Source organism: Hylaeus volcanicus, chromosome 4, assembly GCF_026283585.1.
Source record: "Hylaeus volcanicus isolate JK05 chromosome 4, UHH_iyHylVolc1.0_haploid, whole genome shotgun sequence".
NCBI lineage: Eukaryota > Metazoa > Arthropoda > Insecta > Hymenoptera > Colletidae > Hylaeus > Hylaeus volcanicus.
In genome coordinates, this window is record NC_071979.1 from 11,125,063 (window position 1) to 11,142,091 (window position 17,029).

At 43.2% G+C, this 17,029-nt stretch overlaps 2 protein-coding genes across 2 annotated transcripts; both read right to left on the reverse strand.

The window, feature by feature from the left end:
* Positions 1–212: 212 nt before the first annotated feature.
* On the reverse strand, positions 213–8,522 carry LOC128874935 (PBAN-type neuropeptides-like). The gene is made up of 4 exons (XM_054120117.1): positions 8,365–8,522; positions 6,632–8,258; positions 6,261–6,497; positions 213–5,842 (listed from the first exon to the last, which is right to left on the reverse strand). The coding sequence occupies exons 2-4, from the start codon at positions 6,726–6,728 to the stop codon at positions 5,598–5,600; spliced, it is 579 nt and encodes a 192-aa protein (XP_053976092.1). The 5' UTR covers positions 6,729–8,258; positions 8,365–8,522; the 3' UTR covers positions 213–5,597.
* A 1,842-nt stretch (positions 8,523–10,364) lies between these two features.
* Positions 10,365–13,228, reverse strand: LOC128874806 (heart- and neural crest derivatives-expressed protein 1-like). The gene is made up of 3 exons (XM_054119880.1): positions 12,363–13,228; positions 11,076–11,812; positions 10,365–10,982 (listed from the first exon to the last, which is right to left on the reverse strand). Exons 1-3 carry the CDS (start codon positions 12,445–12,447, stop codon positions 10,848–10,850), a joined length of 957 nt encoding a protein of 318 aa, XP_053975855.1. The 5' UTR covers positions 12,448–13,228; the 3' UTR covers positions 10,365–10,847.
* Between the last annotated feature and the right edge of the window lie 3,801 nt (positions 13,229–17,029).

Genomic DNA, 17,029 nt, shown 5'->3' on the forward strand with positions numbered 1-17,029 from the left:
AACGACAATGAAATATGCGAACGATTTAAGCGTTTGGTAATTTAAATGCTTAAAGCATTCGAAGCGATTCTCTGAATTAAATAACAGAAGGAACGGGTCACGGTAGATCCTATGCTGACAAATGAAGTATGCTCAGTTCGTGACCGGTGCACTATAAAATATCATATTTTACCCATACAAAATTTATACAGCTGTTTGTATTATTATTATACATATATATATATATATATGTTTTTTTTTTTTTTTTTTTTTTCATTTTTAAACACATACATATCTTTGATATTATTCGTTAACGTTAAGCCAATATATTTGAAGATGAACAAGAAAGGAAAAGAAACGTAGATGTGAACGTAGTTTTATTATTCTTCTTTCCGCCAGCAACCACAGGATATTTTCATTGGCCCGTGTATTTGAATCGTTACGCATTCTATAGTTCTCATACTTGAAATACGGAGGTTTCGATTAAATATTTTTTCGAAACGTACTGGCCAGCTTCGATTAAATTTGAGTGAAATATTTGAAAAGGACGATAGATTTATTATGGCACAATTTTATCGAAACTTGAAATTGCTATTGTGATTTCATTATATTAGTATTTTCGTAGCTTTAGACGTAAAACTACTTTACCTACCTACTAATACAGAAAAATGGTGTCCATGGTCGTTGGTTTCTGTGCCAAGAGAAACTAAATGGAAAAATGGGTTTGCAATCGCGGAAGCAGTCTCTTCGTCGTCGTTTGATTTGAGGTTTTCATATCGCTAACGAACAGCAACTTTTAACAGTTTAAAGAATAGAGATTTTTCTTCGATCCACGATACAATCACGATTCGAAAGGTTGAGAAGAAATTTGATTTCCGAAAGAAAGGATTGCATACGTTTACGCAAAGTTAACTGTAATGTTTCCATGAACGAGTAATATCGAATCGATAAGCTATTGTACAAAGTTGACAAGAATAAAATTGTGAAAGATGCTTCGCAAAGAATTGAGAAAGAAATGTGTAAGGGAACCGAACTGAAACAAAACTCTGAAATTCTGTTCTCGATTGGATGGAATTTTTTAATCATGCAACGAAAGCATTCAACTAATTAATAATTAAATTTGAAATCTAAGGCTCACTAGTTACGTAGAGGTATATTTAAGCATACGGCTATTTAGATATATAGGATTAGGTTAGGTAGAATTTGTAAGTGGGCAAAATTGGTCATCGAGCGCGGCAAATACGTGTAATCTCGATTAAGAAACGAGTAGATTTAAACGAATTGTATTATTTAAGAGAGGAAGCATAAACTAAAGATCGAATTCAGTAGAAAAATAACTCGAAATACGAATGGCTGGCTCATTCTCATAGTGCACACTATCTCGATACTCTTGATCGATCATTTTTAATAAACCGTGCTGTCTGGTTGATGGCGAAAGGGTTATAACGTCGCCATTAAATTGCATCATACGCGAATCGTGGTATCTTTAACCTGCAGATCCGTTTTCTTTTTTCGTTCTTTTTTTCCATGTACTAGTCACGCACTGAGTCAACGCGATTATCGGCTTGCAAAAGTCTTATTTGACAATGAAAGCGATATTTTGATTGGAATGTCAGCTTAATCATCGCTATGGTCTGAATCATTTATGTTTTTTCATATAAGAATTTTGCTCGAGCGGATTTCGTATTTTCTGTATAAAATTGTAACGATTCCAAAACTGTAATATAAAAATATTCTTTTCGCTTACATTGTGTGCGACATACTTGTAATTCGGTAAGAAAAAAGAAATGAAAGAAAGGAAAAAACCAAGTTTTTTTGTTATTGATGGTCAATGGGAAAGTTTTTGTAGCAGAGCAAAGCGAAAAACCATAATCATAATCATTTACAGAATCGTACATACGTCGCGAGTTGTTCTTTTTCGAACAAAACACTTGAGTTGGAAGACATTTCACGATATATGTTCCGAAGGCAACGATGAAAATGCAGCTCGACTAACTCTTGTGGAACTGTTTAGTTTTGTTTGTTTGTTTTTTTTTTTCCCCAAGAGATTTAAAGATAAAGAAAAAATATGTTCGATATAATCGATATCGTTGCGCTAGTATAAATGATAAGAGGTAGAAGAGAGCGACTTGACGCACGCTTCTCTACTTTCTTTCTTCCCAATTTTGTCTTCCTCTTGTATTTTCATAAAATTCGCGTCTCGCGTTACACACGCTTCTTCTCCATACTTGTTCCGCGACTCGTTCGTTGAATAGTACGAAGTTGATTATCCTCTCTTAGTCTGAATTATTTAATCGATACTTGTTGGTTTTTTAAACGAGTTACGATTATGCGATATAGAAAAATATACTTTTGTCAGCTGTGTTACGATTAATGAAATGCGTCGAGTTTTCTCAAGATATTTGTGCTCGTACTAATATTCCAAACATGACGATTCGAATCTAATTATCGACAACGTTGATTGTTCGAGTGTTACCGGCAATGATCGTATTAGAGTTCCTAGATCCGTTTGAACGATCATTTTATTTGTGATGGAGAGTCGATGCGTAGAGAGAACTGCCGAAAGATTACGTTTTACGTTTTACGTTTTACATTTAGCTGCGACAATATCGTTGTTGTCATTTGTCTTTTTTCTTCTTCTTCTTCTTATTTTCTTTAGAATTGCGTATGTACACGTCCAGGAACTGTCACGAAAGGTTTCGTAATTTCTTTTGTATCCTGTTTCGCTAATCACGTATCGCGAACAAGCCAGGTAACTATAATATTTCTTACGTCGGTCTAGACCTAGACTTTGCGAGTAAACCGTTTTATACACTGAATACGAACCCACCGATACTTGTAAATTCAACTTGTGCTCGTTGTCATACAATAAAATGCGAAACTGGACTATTAGGGTCGACCGTTGAATTTTCATCGCGCTCGACTGCAATCATCGAGACTGACACAACCAGATCCGAGAGAGACAAGACGGTAAAGATTTCCCTCTGAGCGATTCGCGTTACTCGTACGTTGGATCGGTTGTATACCGAAAAGCGAACGCGCATTGCGAATCCGCAACGTGTTTGAACGGTGGCTGGCGTTGTTTTCGTTCGTACACGTATTTGTTTTCCGGTGTATAATCAAGTTTGCGGCAATTCCGAATCGAGTTTCCGTTATCGATCGAATTTTCATTGAAATCTGTCCCCAACACCACCGACATGTAACGGTTCAATCACGTTCTTTTATTTCTGTGCCATCGTTTAAATCGCAACCTTGACTATTTAAACAATTTCTTGGAATATTATGTAGGTACTTTGATTTATTACTCTATACATATACGTACTCGAACGAGTAAAGTAAACGATATAGATGTAATCACATTGTGTAGTAAATTTGATTCACGTGTTGACGCAACGCGTGAAACATTAACAGATGGTATCTACTCGATGAAACTATCGAAAATACAGTTTCGAAAACGGAACCGTTATAACTATACAATATGTATGTACGTATATAACTATACGTGCAGGACAAATAACGAGCGGAATAGTAACTTTGCGTCTGTTCGCATACGTAAGTTGACAAAAGCAAAAAGTGATGAGCTAGTTTTAAATCGGTATCGAAGGATTTTTCGAGTTGCGGGAAACAACGTCCGAAATCGTTTTTACCATTTTTACACCAATAGATTTTACGCGAATAAAAGAGTTGTCATCGTTGGTTGCTGGAGAAATAGAAATATAACAAATAAATGCGAATCAATTTAAAAATATGAAATTTCGACGAATTGTCAAATAACCCGAAGAAAGGAAATTAGGAAAGAGGTAATAGGTTGGTTGCGCTCTATGAAAACGCAAGTAAGGTGCTATTCGGCTGTAAAATATTCATTTGTACTTGTGTTAACTCATGCGTACTCGCATAGTTTGCGCGAATTTACTTTGAAATTTGGAGAAAAGTTAACGAGAAACACCGCAATGCAACGCAACGCAACGCAACGCAACGCAACGCACCGCACCGTATCTTTTATTTATCGTTAGTTGATTGTTGTCGGAAACTCGTTGACAGGAAAAGAGAAAATGTCACAGACATGTTACACTTTGTTAACATTATTTTTATCGTTGTATTCGTTTCTTACCGTTCAACTTTTTTGTCTCTGGTAAATATGTATATAAAATCCTGTAATGGATTAACGTTGCTAGTTTACCGCGGTTTTCTATACCGTATCGAATGGTATTTACATAGACTAATAAATAGGAAAAATGCTTAAAAGCGAGCTAAACGAGAGAAGGAACGTTTCCTACGGTACATCGTATCGGTTAAATATGGTAGGTGGTCGAAGTAGACGCAATAGTGTTTAGCGAAGCAGGACGCTCAACCTCGAGGACCGGTAAATCGTGAAAAACGGCTCGATTCGAAATTTCTAGTAGCAATAGTAAACACTATCTATTCTCGCGTCGGTCTTTACAGAATCGACCGATCCCGAAACGAACTGACATTTCTTATCGATCTCGGCCGAATTTTTCGTTCAAGAAGATGTATCGATGTATTTTTCCAGATTTAGCTATGAAACGGGTGTAGACGTGGGTAGACATTTTCTTACGATCCGACTGCACGACGATCTTTTTGCATTAAAAAAACAAAAACAAAAAGAAGAAAAAAATAACGATATAATAAGTAACTCTGGTTCGTCGAGCGACCTCGGCTGTGTAAATACGATATACATATGTAGCGTAAGAGCATTATATATATACATAGTAAATAAATAGGATGCGCGTAAGAAGAAAAAGTGTGTGTATATGTGTGTTGGTGAAAGGAAAGGTAAGATGAAAATGAAAAAGTATATATATATTGTAGCTATAACGCATTGCCTAGGGTCGTGTGAGATACGTAAACAAGGGTGTGTGTACAGTGTGGCGAATCGAGGTTGTCGTGCGAGCAATTCCCAGAATTCTGTACGCATAGAAAGGTTGTAATGTTTGCGAATGCATAAAATAAAAAGCAAGAAAAGGATAAAAAAAAAAGAACCAGCTCCAAAAGAATACATAGCGTTGTTTAAGCCAGACAACAAGAAAAGAAAAAGAAAGAAAAAGAAAAAGAAAAAGAAAAAGAAATAGATTTAATTTCATTATAGATTTTCTATTTGTGTGGTTAGCGAGAGAAAAAGAAGGACATGACGTCGACGAAAAGATTGGAAGAATCGGAGAGCAAGGAGTGCGTAACTACTTACTTACTTACTTACTCGTGTAATTCCTCGAGCGAAACTACAGAGCGGCGGGCCATGTGGTAACATAGGCTTTGCTCGTAATCGTAAAGCTTGAAAACGCTGCCAGTAGATACTACAAGTTAACTTCCCTTTCCCCTCTCTCTTTGCTCGAGTAAATCGTTTACCATCGGAATAGACGAGAATAACGCGGCTGGCCGTGGTGCTACCTAATCTCGGACACATTTTTTCAACGATCCGACCAAGTTTATCTCGCGCTGCCTACAAACTGCCAACTAAACTAAATATGGATTTGGAAGAAAAGAACGTCGAGTATTGTTATTTTATAATAGAAATAAATACAAGTTCTTTATTCGATCGCATCTTAATTACGCTCAATGTCGTGGGTTGTCTTTGTTCGTTGAACGCGTGAAAGGAGATTTCAAAAGCGCGATTCGTCGGCGTATCGTCTCGATTTTTCAAACATGTCGTGCAACTGACGTCCAAGTCTCAGAGAGGGTATCCACGGTAGCCGACGTCCTAAACGAGGCGCGAAAAGAGCTGGAAAGATTTGCTCCTCCGCGTACAACGTCTCTTGATCCTTTGGAAATCGGTACGAGAATAATTCCTCCGCCGAGTCACGTCCCAATCGAGGAGTGAATTGAGTCGATTGTCGCTTCCCTCCGCCTGAAATGAAACTTTTTACTTGGAGTTGCGTTTATCGTTCATCTGCCCTCGGTAGCTAGCTCAGCTAGTAGTTGGGATTACAGTTATAGTACGGGTTTAGAATTATGAACGGAATGTAATGTAAACGAATGAAAGAAATGTAAAGAAAGAACGAAGAAAAAAGTGACTAAAAGAGTTGCTATAACCGAGTTATTCGACTTATCAGTTTGCACGCATCCAAGTAAAACTTGGTCGTTTCGAATGTTTACGATTTACGAGAGAACGGAAAAATGATTCGCGGGAAAAAAGGTGGGTGGTGTCGGCAAACAGCCGAACAGTTTACTTATCGCGAGTTTAATCATTTTCCCAACCTTATTAGTATCATGTACCGTATATTATTATCGAGAGACTACGATATGCAAATTGCACACGCATATACCTGTAATCGCGATTACGGGCCACCGGTGGCCATCGAGGATGCTGGCCAGAGTTTCCATGTCCGGATCGACTTCCGACTTCCTATCGGACCTTCGTCGTCTTCCCAGTCGCGGTCCGAACCACATGCCGCTGCTGATGTCCTGAGGGTTGCGTTTTATGCATTTCCCTTCGGTGCACGAGCCAAACTCGTTGCTCGGCGTTCTGTCGTTGGACACGCCGCTCGACGATTCTCTCCCCTCTGTTAGATTTGCATTAAACGAAAGGAAAACTATCGACGAGACAACAATTTTCGAGTGGCTACGTCAACGAACTATGCGCCGTAACGTGCAGAAATGTCGTATATTCGTAGGTGATATGTAGTCGAAAACGTACCGTATTCGCCGGAAGTGCAAGAGACCGAGTAAACCAAGCAAACCAGAGCGCCGACAGCGACGATGCGAGAGGGTGGAAACACGCTCGAACCGATCATCGCTTCTTCGAGTGAACGGTATCCCGAGACTTGTAACCGGCGAATGGTGTCGATACGCTCGCGATCCGTGGCTTTTATACGATCGCGAGCTACCCTCCCGGGTTGCCTACGTTTATTGACTTCCTCGTTCTTTCCCTCCGTCGAGACTATTTTTCTCCCTTTCGATCGAATCGATTCGATTCGATTCGAATCGATTCGATGTGATTCGATTCAATTCGATTCGAGTCACCGACACGCAAACATCCGCCCCGTCGCGCTTAGCCATGAAATGGCATGCCGCGCGTCGCACCGGAGCAATCTCGTCGGCCCACCAACCGATTCGTCTTCATTTCAATCGAGATCCACGCTCGTCCATACCTAATGAGCTTCCTGGCTACGCGATGCGTTGCAACCGCACCCCCGCAACACTTTCCTACACGGTACATTCGTTTCTCCGCTCCCCTTGGGGATATTTTTCACTTATTATCTTTCTCTTTTTCTTCTTCTTCTTCTTCTTCTTCTTTTCTTTTACGAGAGAAGAAACCTTGACGCAACAACTTTCACAATCTTATCATTGGTCGTATCAGACTGGAATATTCTAAATTTTCCAACTTTTCCAAATACCTTCAACTTTCTAATTTTACAAAGAGACATTCGGCTAGCCAACCATCCGTATATCGAAACGAAATTTCATCCTCCTTTTGCCCCGTGTCCTTTGGTCGTCGTGTCCTATTCATTTAATCGTGTCAACAAACAAACAAACGAATCCGTAATCGGTAATCCATGATTTTAAAGACGAATCTACGTTTAATGACTTGCAGCTTGCAACGATCGATTCGAAACAACAAGAAGACGATGACTTTTCTCGAATCGATGTAGTTTCCCCCGCGTTTCTTACCCCCTGTCGAGCCGAACGAATAAGGGTGCGCGACGCCAATGACGCCGCTACGACTCGACTCGAACTCGACTCCGACTCTGACTCTCCGAGTGTGGAGCAAACAGACAATAATCTGTTCTCGATTAAACTTGTCAATTAGCCAATTCAATTTCGGAACCAAGCAGATCAAGGCGCGCGAAAGCTCGCCTTCGACGCGACGCGACGCGTATAAAAGGTCGACTGTATTGGCCGATCGTCTCATTGCTGCGCGATGGGACAGCTAGACTCTGATTTCATTCGCGTTAAAACGTAATATACATATGTACATGTATATCGTACCTATATCTTATCGGAAACAAAGAAAATACTAGTTGTTTGTCTCGTTGCCAATTGAATTCTTTTAATAGTTGTTTCAATTTTTGTTATAGATAGACTGGTTCGCGAGCGATACCTAAACGTAGCTTCTTTCGACGAATCTGGCCAATGCGATAGGAATGCGCATCGAGTGACGCGCATATATTATAGCCGTATCGTACACGTGGGTTATCCGTTATCGTGGCCCACGTAGCGTAGTCTAAAGCATACTTTCGACTCGTAAATTTATACATACTTTGGTCGGTTTTGATTCTCGAGTAACTCGACGAACGTCCTGGTTCCTATTACTCTTCTTTTTGCTGCAATCGAAAAAGATGGATTCGAATTACTCAAGATTCAACTTTCTTTCTTCTAATAACAAGAATCAAGTAAAGAATGAATAGTACGCGAGTAACCAGTCCTTACCGTGCTGTTTCCGTGCTGTTGGCGCTTGTAGCTCGTAACTCGTAACTCGTAACTCGTAAGTCGGAGCTCGTAGCTCGTAGCTCGGAGCTCGTAGCGAGCAGTAAAGGAAGAGATATCAGAGGGGCGGCTCGCGACATATGCATGGGTCAGTTTTTCAAGAGACGGCCAAGTGGTTGTGTCGTAGTTAGTTGGTCGTGGCCCGAGTCCCCGTACGCGGACCTTCGATACTCGTCAAAGCAAACAAACGTTCGCTTCATGTTCTTTTTTCGGTGAGGGTGTCATACGGTCGTTCGCGTGGTCGGGCACACGTACGCGTTCGTATGTATGTCTCCTCGAATCGATGCGCCGAAAATATTCCCACGTAACCGACGTCTCTTGCTTATGTTTGTCCTTCTCCTGTTTAGACGTTTCTCTATATCTATAGGTCGCGATGGAAGAAAAGGAAGCAAAAGTAGCGAGTAAGAGTAATATCCGACTATTAAACGTCGCGGTCGGTACGTTTTCGGGTGTAAGACACGTATCGATCGCTGCCCGATAGAGTAGCAGAGATAACGTCGGGGGAACAATAGACCACGTTTCCGGCTAATCCCGATCTCCGCTGCTCGTGATCGATCGTGCAAACTTGCAACTATCGCGTTCAAATATCGTGGTATTTCGAATAAAGAAATGAAGCTGGAGGTTTGCTCGTGAGTCATCCATAATCCTTTTCACGTTTCTATGTATATGTACGATATACATATGTATAGTATGCATGCGCGCGTATAGTAGTTTGATTCGATTCGAGTAGCACGAGAACCGTTTCGAGCACGACGCGATAACCGTAAATCCAGAGCTATCGCGGAATAAGTAAAAAGTACGAAATTATAGAAAGTTGTTTGCGCTCGGCAGAGATCGTTCGCGGTAACATTTTGACAAGGAGGCAACGATTTGTTCGTTGGTATACCGAGAATAACCGAGTTCCGTAGATATACCGCCGAGTGTTTATATCGTCGATTCGGGCTTCGGAAGTGTTCTGGGATTCGTCAAGAGAAGAGTTTACAAAGCGGTACCGATTCACCTTCTCGCGTTTAACACCTCCTAGCGCGAGTAGCATACGCTGCGGCGCGGCGCAGCGTCTCTTCCCTTGTGTTTTTCTCCGCAGTTTCCAAATATGTATCTCTTTCTCTGCCCGAATCATCTGCAAACTTTCGTTTGCGTTCGTATTGCAACTATACTCGACCATTCCACCAACCTCGGTTCCAGAAAAAACACATATTTACCGTGTAATCTCTCGTTTGTTGTTTAGCAATTAGTCGCAATATCGTTTGACACGGTCAATCGAATAATCGATCCTTTGATCCGTCGAGTAGAAATGTTTTTGCGATTAAGACGAGACAGTTTTTGATCGCATCGTTCACATCGAGGTACGGGACAGTCCGTTTACGTTACACAAGATGCAAACGATGGCGATGTCGTCACTGCCAACTCATCGAATCGTTTAAATATCTACTTATTGACTCGACGCGATGCCGACGCCGACGCCGACGCCGACGTCGGGGTCTATACATACACGTACATACGTTTCGATCTCAAAGACACCGTGAATGTATTTAGTTTCGATCGGTCGTCGACGAGCGATTCTTTAATTTGTATATGTAAACACGACACAACGAAAACAATTCCACGACGACTCGAGATTACTACGAGCGACGAAAACGAACGCGTTGCGACAGGATTCCAGGAAATATGAAACCGACCCTGCCAAACAATGCCGTTGTCCCAGCATGTAGTCGAGGGAAACGCATCATTGTCTTCGCCTTCGCCTTCGCCTTCGCCTTTGCCTTTGCCTTCGAAGCAAGGGAAATTCTCGACGCGACACTTGTCGAGTCGATCCGCTTAAAGTTTCTTTAAACGTCACGCCGAATGGGATAGGAGACCGAGAGACAATTTAAGGTCGCGATATCGTCGCGCAAACCGTTAAAGTCCAGGCATTTTCAGAGGTGTGATGAAACAATGTGAAATCCGGTGCAAGACTAACGTTTAATTATCAACTATGAAACAACAAACTTTTATTTACACGTGCAACGTACATTCGTAAACGCGTATTTACAAGAGATGGACTATTCCCATCGATACACCTTGAAACGATAAATGTTCCAAACCGATCCAATCTACATCGTTTCCGGTGCCCTAATATCGTTGGCGTGTTACGCTAATTAGTCCTATCCACGAATAAATTAAATTTCAGAAACGTTCCATTTCACGTCGTTTCAAGTAGTAGGTGGTAACAATCTTCGATCGCGATTCGATGCAACGTTAAAACGATGGATTGCCTCGGCATTTTACGATCAAATTACTCGTTCGTTCCGGTCATCTATCCTGCGTTCGAGTTGGTTTCGTCTCGTCTCGTCTCGTCTCGTCTCATCTCCCCTGGTTTCGATATCTGTGCTCTTTCGAGCAGCAGCAGCCGTCGTTTGGTCAAAAATAGATAGAGATCGGTGATTTTATTGCATCTGGCTGGTCTGCGATTCCTGCTTCAATTCGAGAGCCCACATATGTTGCGGCCATCCAGTTCGTCCTTTACTTTTCGACGATTCCTCGGACGCGAGACTCGACGCTGGATGTAAACACGACTCGTTCTGCAAACAAAAAACAAAAACAATTTTACATACGAGTTACATAGAGTTTTCTCTAGGCGGCAACAAAAAGTAAGAGAAGAAAAAACTGTCTACCTGATTCGACTGAGCTGTTTTATTCCTTCTGGCGTTGGAGAGGATCTCCGCGCGGAAGGTTTGTGGTGGTTCGTCTCCCTCGTCGCTCTCGAGAACCGCCATTAAGTAACCGATGTAAGAAGCGGCCAACCTCAACGTCTTAATTTTCGATAACTTTGTGTCTGCCGGTACGTTCGGTATGCAGTCGCGAAGATCCGCGAACGCGTTGTTTATGCTCTGTGTTCGCCTTCGTTCCTTCTTATTCGCGGTGTTTCTCCTCTTTGGTCTGACGACGATGCCAGCCTCTCTCGTCCCCTGTCGGAGGTGTTCCGAAAGCGAAACGTCGAGCTGACCGATCGACGGAACCGCGGAGTAATCGCCGTCCCTTCTATGAGTTTGATGTTGATGATGCTGATGCTGATGTTGATGCTGGTGTTGGTGTTGCTGCTGGTGCTGATGTTGATGTTGATGTTGATGCTGATGGTGGTGATGATGATGATGCATATGGTGATGGGAGAGGTCGGCGTGACTCGGACCAGAGCTCGGAACCGGATAGACCATGCTCGAGTAATGTTGACCGATTGAGGGGTGAGGATACTGTTGCAAAGGGGAGTAGCTAGTTTCTTGGACTCCAATCTCTTCGATCAGGGGTGGCGTCGATGCGGTTGGACTTGCTGCTCCGGAGCTACCCCCAGAGATCCCGGAATCCGCGCCCCAATACGTCGATTGGCTGTCCGCGTCGGGCACGTGCAGCGGACCTGTACAAAAAATGGTGTCATCGACTCTTTCCTATTCGGACCAGTCGATTCATCTTTTCTTCCCCTTTCGAAATACCCTTATCGTTCGGTTTTTCAATTCTGCTGTAAACAGCATGCAAGTCTTTTTAACCGCGTCCCATCCGTTTGTCAGGCGAGTTGTTCCGGAGCGTCGCAACACCGACGGCGACGTGTTTTAGTCGCGCTTCGGTTCGAGGCAAGATAACGAGAATCGTTTAATTTTTCGACAAATCCAATATGCTCGACGTATATTCGCGACGTATATCGTGTCGTTACGCGACAGACCGTAACCAAAAGGAAAGGGAAAAATCGATAGCGAAAACATTTCCTTCCAGATCGATCAATGTGTGTGTATGCGATCAAGGTTGCCGATGGACACGTCGAAACGGATATCCGTAAAACGAAACAAACGAAAGAAAACGAGTCCAAGAACCAAAATTACGGACCATCAAAGAGATTCGATAGCTACGTATATTTTTGAAAAAGGACCGATAGTTACGGAATAAGTTACGGTTCCAAGTCCGCGACTTACCGTAAGGCAATTGCGTGACATAATTGCAGGGTTGATGCCATTGCGGATAGTAATCCGGTTGCGCCTCGTAGCCTCCCAGCATCATCGCGCTTCTTTCGCTACACCGATCACAACAAATTTCACCTCCGATCCTTTTTTCGCTTAGGCGGCCCGATCCTTCCGCTCGATCACCAGCCCTTTCCTTTTCCGTTCCAACAAAAAACTTGTCCGAAACAAACTCGAAACTCTCAAAGTTGCACCACTTTACATGTCGAGAAGACCGCTCGCGATATCTTCTCCGTGAAATAAGCGAATCGTTTCAATTGTACGCGTTTCGTGATCCGAAGAGAAGCGCGACAAGAGTTGGAGTCGAGGTCACAACGGGGGTTGAAAAAGAGATTGCAACTTGCAACGTAAACTGTCCAAGTTTTAGGAGGAACGCGAAGCGGACGACACGCGCGTGTCACCGTGAATCGTGACGATGCGTTTCCGGTTGCGGTCCGAGTGCCACTGACAACTGACAACTGACAACTGACAACTGACAACTAAGAACTGAGAACTGAGAACTGAGAACTAAGAACTGAAAACGGAGAACAAGAAGCGAGAAGCGAGAAGCGAGAAGCGAGAAGCGAGAAGCGAGAAGCGAGAAGTGAGAAGCGAGAAGCGAGAAGCGAGAAGAGAGAAGGGAGAAGGGAATAGGGAGAAGGGAGATTTTGGTGATGCGTAGGACTCGTGCAGGGAGCGCGCATATTACGATACGTGATCCTACTCGAGAACGTTCTCGCGTAGTGGGTGTAGAGAGAGGGTCGAAGGGCGGAGCGTCGAATGGTCTACGCCCATGCCGGTTTTCCTCGCCGCGATTCAATTAGTAAATTGAACGAGGAATCAACCGCGCCGCGCTATCTCGTTTAGGGCACGATCAGAAACACCAACCTTCCTATCCGCCATCGTATCTTTCTATCATCAACCACGGAACGCGAATATGTATATGTGTATATGTATATGTTTTGTTCAACGCTTTCTACGCCATATACAACTCCTTACATATTTCCATTTTCATTTCATTTCATTTCATTAAATGCGTTCCCTCGGTCGCCGTTTTCACCGTACTCGGAGAACAAAGGTCGCACACAGGTCGAATAACAAGTCGCGAAAAGAACCGCGTCGATCGGTACGCGACTATTTCGATCGACCGTCACGCTCGTAAACTCTTTTTATATTTTACGACAAAGATAGAGTTTCGTCGGAAAATTTCATGCAAAGTGGTAAATCGACATCCCTCGAGCTAAATCTTGGATCGGAGAGTTGAAATTTGATTGTTGATACAGGCTCGAGATTACGAACAAGTACGAACAAGTTTTTTTCTTGTTTAGTTGGCGTAGTTGATGTAAACAGGGTGACAAGGTGACAGGTTGCGGTGCGGTGCGGTGCGGTGCGACAAACACAAGTTCAAAGTGAACTTTATACGACTATAAAGACGAGTTAAAGTTAATTTTCCAAGAAGGATGACCTTTCCGATAACGAGTAGCTGTCTTGGATGTTTTCGAACGCGATCAAAGAAGCGTTTCGGTGATCTCGACGCGACGGGAGGATCCACCGGTGTAGCGGTCGGTTCTTCTTGAAATGCGACACCGTTAAAATTTTTATTAACCCAGATCAGGAATCGCGTTCCTTTAACAACGAGCTACTGTCCAATATCGTACCTATATCGGCCGGCTACGAACAAAAAGGCTTTGTTTATTATTCCAGTAGCAAAGAGTAACCTTTTCTTCGACGGCTCGTCGCACCCTCTCGAATAGCTCAAATAGCCAATCGAAAATCTTTCTTCTCCTGTTTCCTTCGTTCCTCGAACAACTCGTCTCTTGTTGCTTCTTTTCGCTTCAAATGTTTCTTGTCGTCATAAAAAAAAAGCTACACGTTTCATTCGTTTGCAAGTTACATCGATTGGTTATTAATAGCGAAGAAATAAGGACAGGAATAGGAACAGGGGAAAAAAGAAAGAAAAGGGAAGAAATGTTTAGGGGTTTATGTATCGCGCTTTAAACGGCTGTCAGAGTTTCATGAATGAATCCCGAGAAGCGGACGTAGTAAGCGAGTCGAAAAGCCAGTTCTCGACGACCGTCGTCGAGGACTTTATGATATACAGAGGACACGTGTACGGGACGTCGGTGTTTATGTTTTCAATTTGTGACACCGGAACACATTCGAAATCTGGCACGATCGTGGTCCTTCACGAACAAATCGCCGCCGCCGCCGCCACCACCGCCGCGCCCGGTCTCGCATTTCACATCGTTCGCATCCTTTCGGTTGCGATTCATTTCTAATAGTTATCGTTAGAATTCGAGTTTCAAAGCTCCAGCGATCCAGCAGCAAAATCGAAAGCTGTTTAATTTTCGGTTTTTCCAAGTTGCTGGACGACGAGTAACAAGTTTCCTGGCGTACGTCTGGACTCGGTTCTTTCTATAGAAGCTCCATTAATACTCGGTAACGCAATAAACTATATTTAGGGGGCGGCATGGTGTACGCGTAGTATGATTTGATATCTCCTGAAACGCCACATGGCCCCTTTCAATTCCTCTCTTCCCCTCTACTCGTTGCTTCGTTTTCTCTCTCTCTGTCGTAATATCATCGTTCCCGAGTTCACTCCTCCGTGTCTCTCTCTTCATGGAACTTTACCGATTACCCGTGTACCTAACTGCTGCTGTTCCTCTCCGAGAGATTAACTTTTAACGACTATCGATCTCTTTCGAAATTACGCTGCTGAAACTTGCATTTCTCGCATCTTTTCCCTCCCAGAACCGTGGAGAGGAGAATCGAAGATGTAGGTAGGGTTCACCTACCGTTCGTACACATATGCATCGCAACGTTTGTTCTTAGATCGACAATGAACGTAGCTTGACTTTAGGATGGTTTTATCTCGATTATCGAATCAACGAGCAACGGAAAACGCGAAATTCTGACGCGGATACGCCTGAAAAGCGTTTATTTTGGTTTTTGCGATAACCGATACAATCGACGCCGACGCCGACGCCGACGCCGACGCTCGAATTCAAGAGTTTGAGAGAAATTTAGAAATTCCGAGATTCGAACAAGCCCGTCCCCGTTATCCGGTACGGGAACCACGTGTCATCGCGTGGAAAATAAACAAATTCCGGTAGCTGCGTACCGATAGAGCGCAGAACACCGATGCCGATGGCTCGACCCGTTGTTTACGTCTGTCGGTCGTTTTCTTGAAAAAATAGCCTACTTAACGGGAGGAAATAATAATTACTTTTAGCGAACGTGGCTCCCGGATATTTGAGGCCACGAGACTGGCACGCGGCGTTTCACTAAAAAAAATTGTTTCTCCGCAAGTAGGTCAGCGATTACGCAGGCCCAAGTTCGAGATTAAGTACCGATTAAGTAGTCGTTGGAAAGCATCGCGATTAAATTATCAATTTACTTACCGTTACTAAACAGTTATTAAACAGAGCTCAAGTATCTTTACCCGAATCGCATTACCTTTGTCAAACATGTCGTAACTCGTATCGCCGATTTTATATTTTACAACTGTCTGTTCGATACTATTCCATCAGCCTTTTAAGGAAATTTCTCGGCGTACGTATATGTACATGATGCTCGCCGGAAGCTAGCTGCTGGCAACGGTATCTATGTATATCGAGTAATAATCGCGAGAGCATCGGGAGTAGACGGTAAAATAGGAGGTAAGCGAAGAGGGGCGATGCAGCTTCCAGCTCCGTATCAGCGATTCGGTGCGCCTGCTCGACTCGGGGGTGTAAAAGAGCCTGCTCGTGGGGGAGCGTGGACGCATGCACCGTGCCACGCCACGCCACGCCACGCCACGCCGCTTTTGCGGTAGTGGGACGCAATCCAGAACACCTAATCACCTTCTAATCGCTTATCCCTGCTTGTGGGAAACCGCACCATGTGCCCTCTCCATTTAACGCTCGACTACTATAATACTATAATAGCTTTTCGGTAAGTCAAGTACCGTCTTTTAGCCTGATGATCGACGAAACGTGATAAATACGTGATATATCCATACCGTTAGCGTGTAGAGTGTAGACCAAGTTAGATCGGTTTTCGCTTTTCGCTTTTCGCTTCTCAACAACAACGAGCTCTCTTACCTTATTGCTAGCCAACATCGCCAATCTTTACAATGACCAACTCGAATAACGAAACGATGCATATCATTCGATCATTTTTAATCATTCCAACGATATAATCTCTAAAGATACATACACACGTAGCTATGTATACCGTTGCTCGTAATATTGTCACGGGCGAATCGAAAGACGATATTTTCAGATCCAAGAAAATTCCACTGGAAAAGCGTGGCTCTGTTGGAAAAGGCGTGGTACGCGGTCGCCTGGCATCAAAGAGACAAAAATTAGTCGTCTTTATAAGTGGTTCTCGAATCACGCGGCATTTTCTCTTTGACAGCGTCTCGAGGTCTGTCGAGAAGTTTCCGCGACGCTTACGGCCAGACTGGCAGCCCGCCGCGCCACTCGACCGATCACTTTCTCCGCTATCTGCTAGAAAAACCGATAGAAAAAAAGATGGGAAAAACGGAAAGAGTAATAGGTGCACGAGCAAGCGCCATCAGCAAACAGATCCGAAAAAGAAGAAGGAACGAGTGGGATAACGATCGATGTTTTCTTTCGTTGAAAAAATCGTTTACGAATATC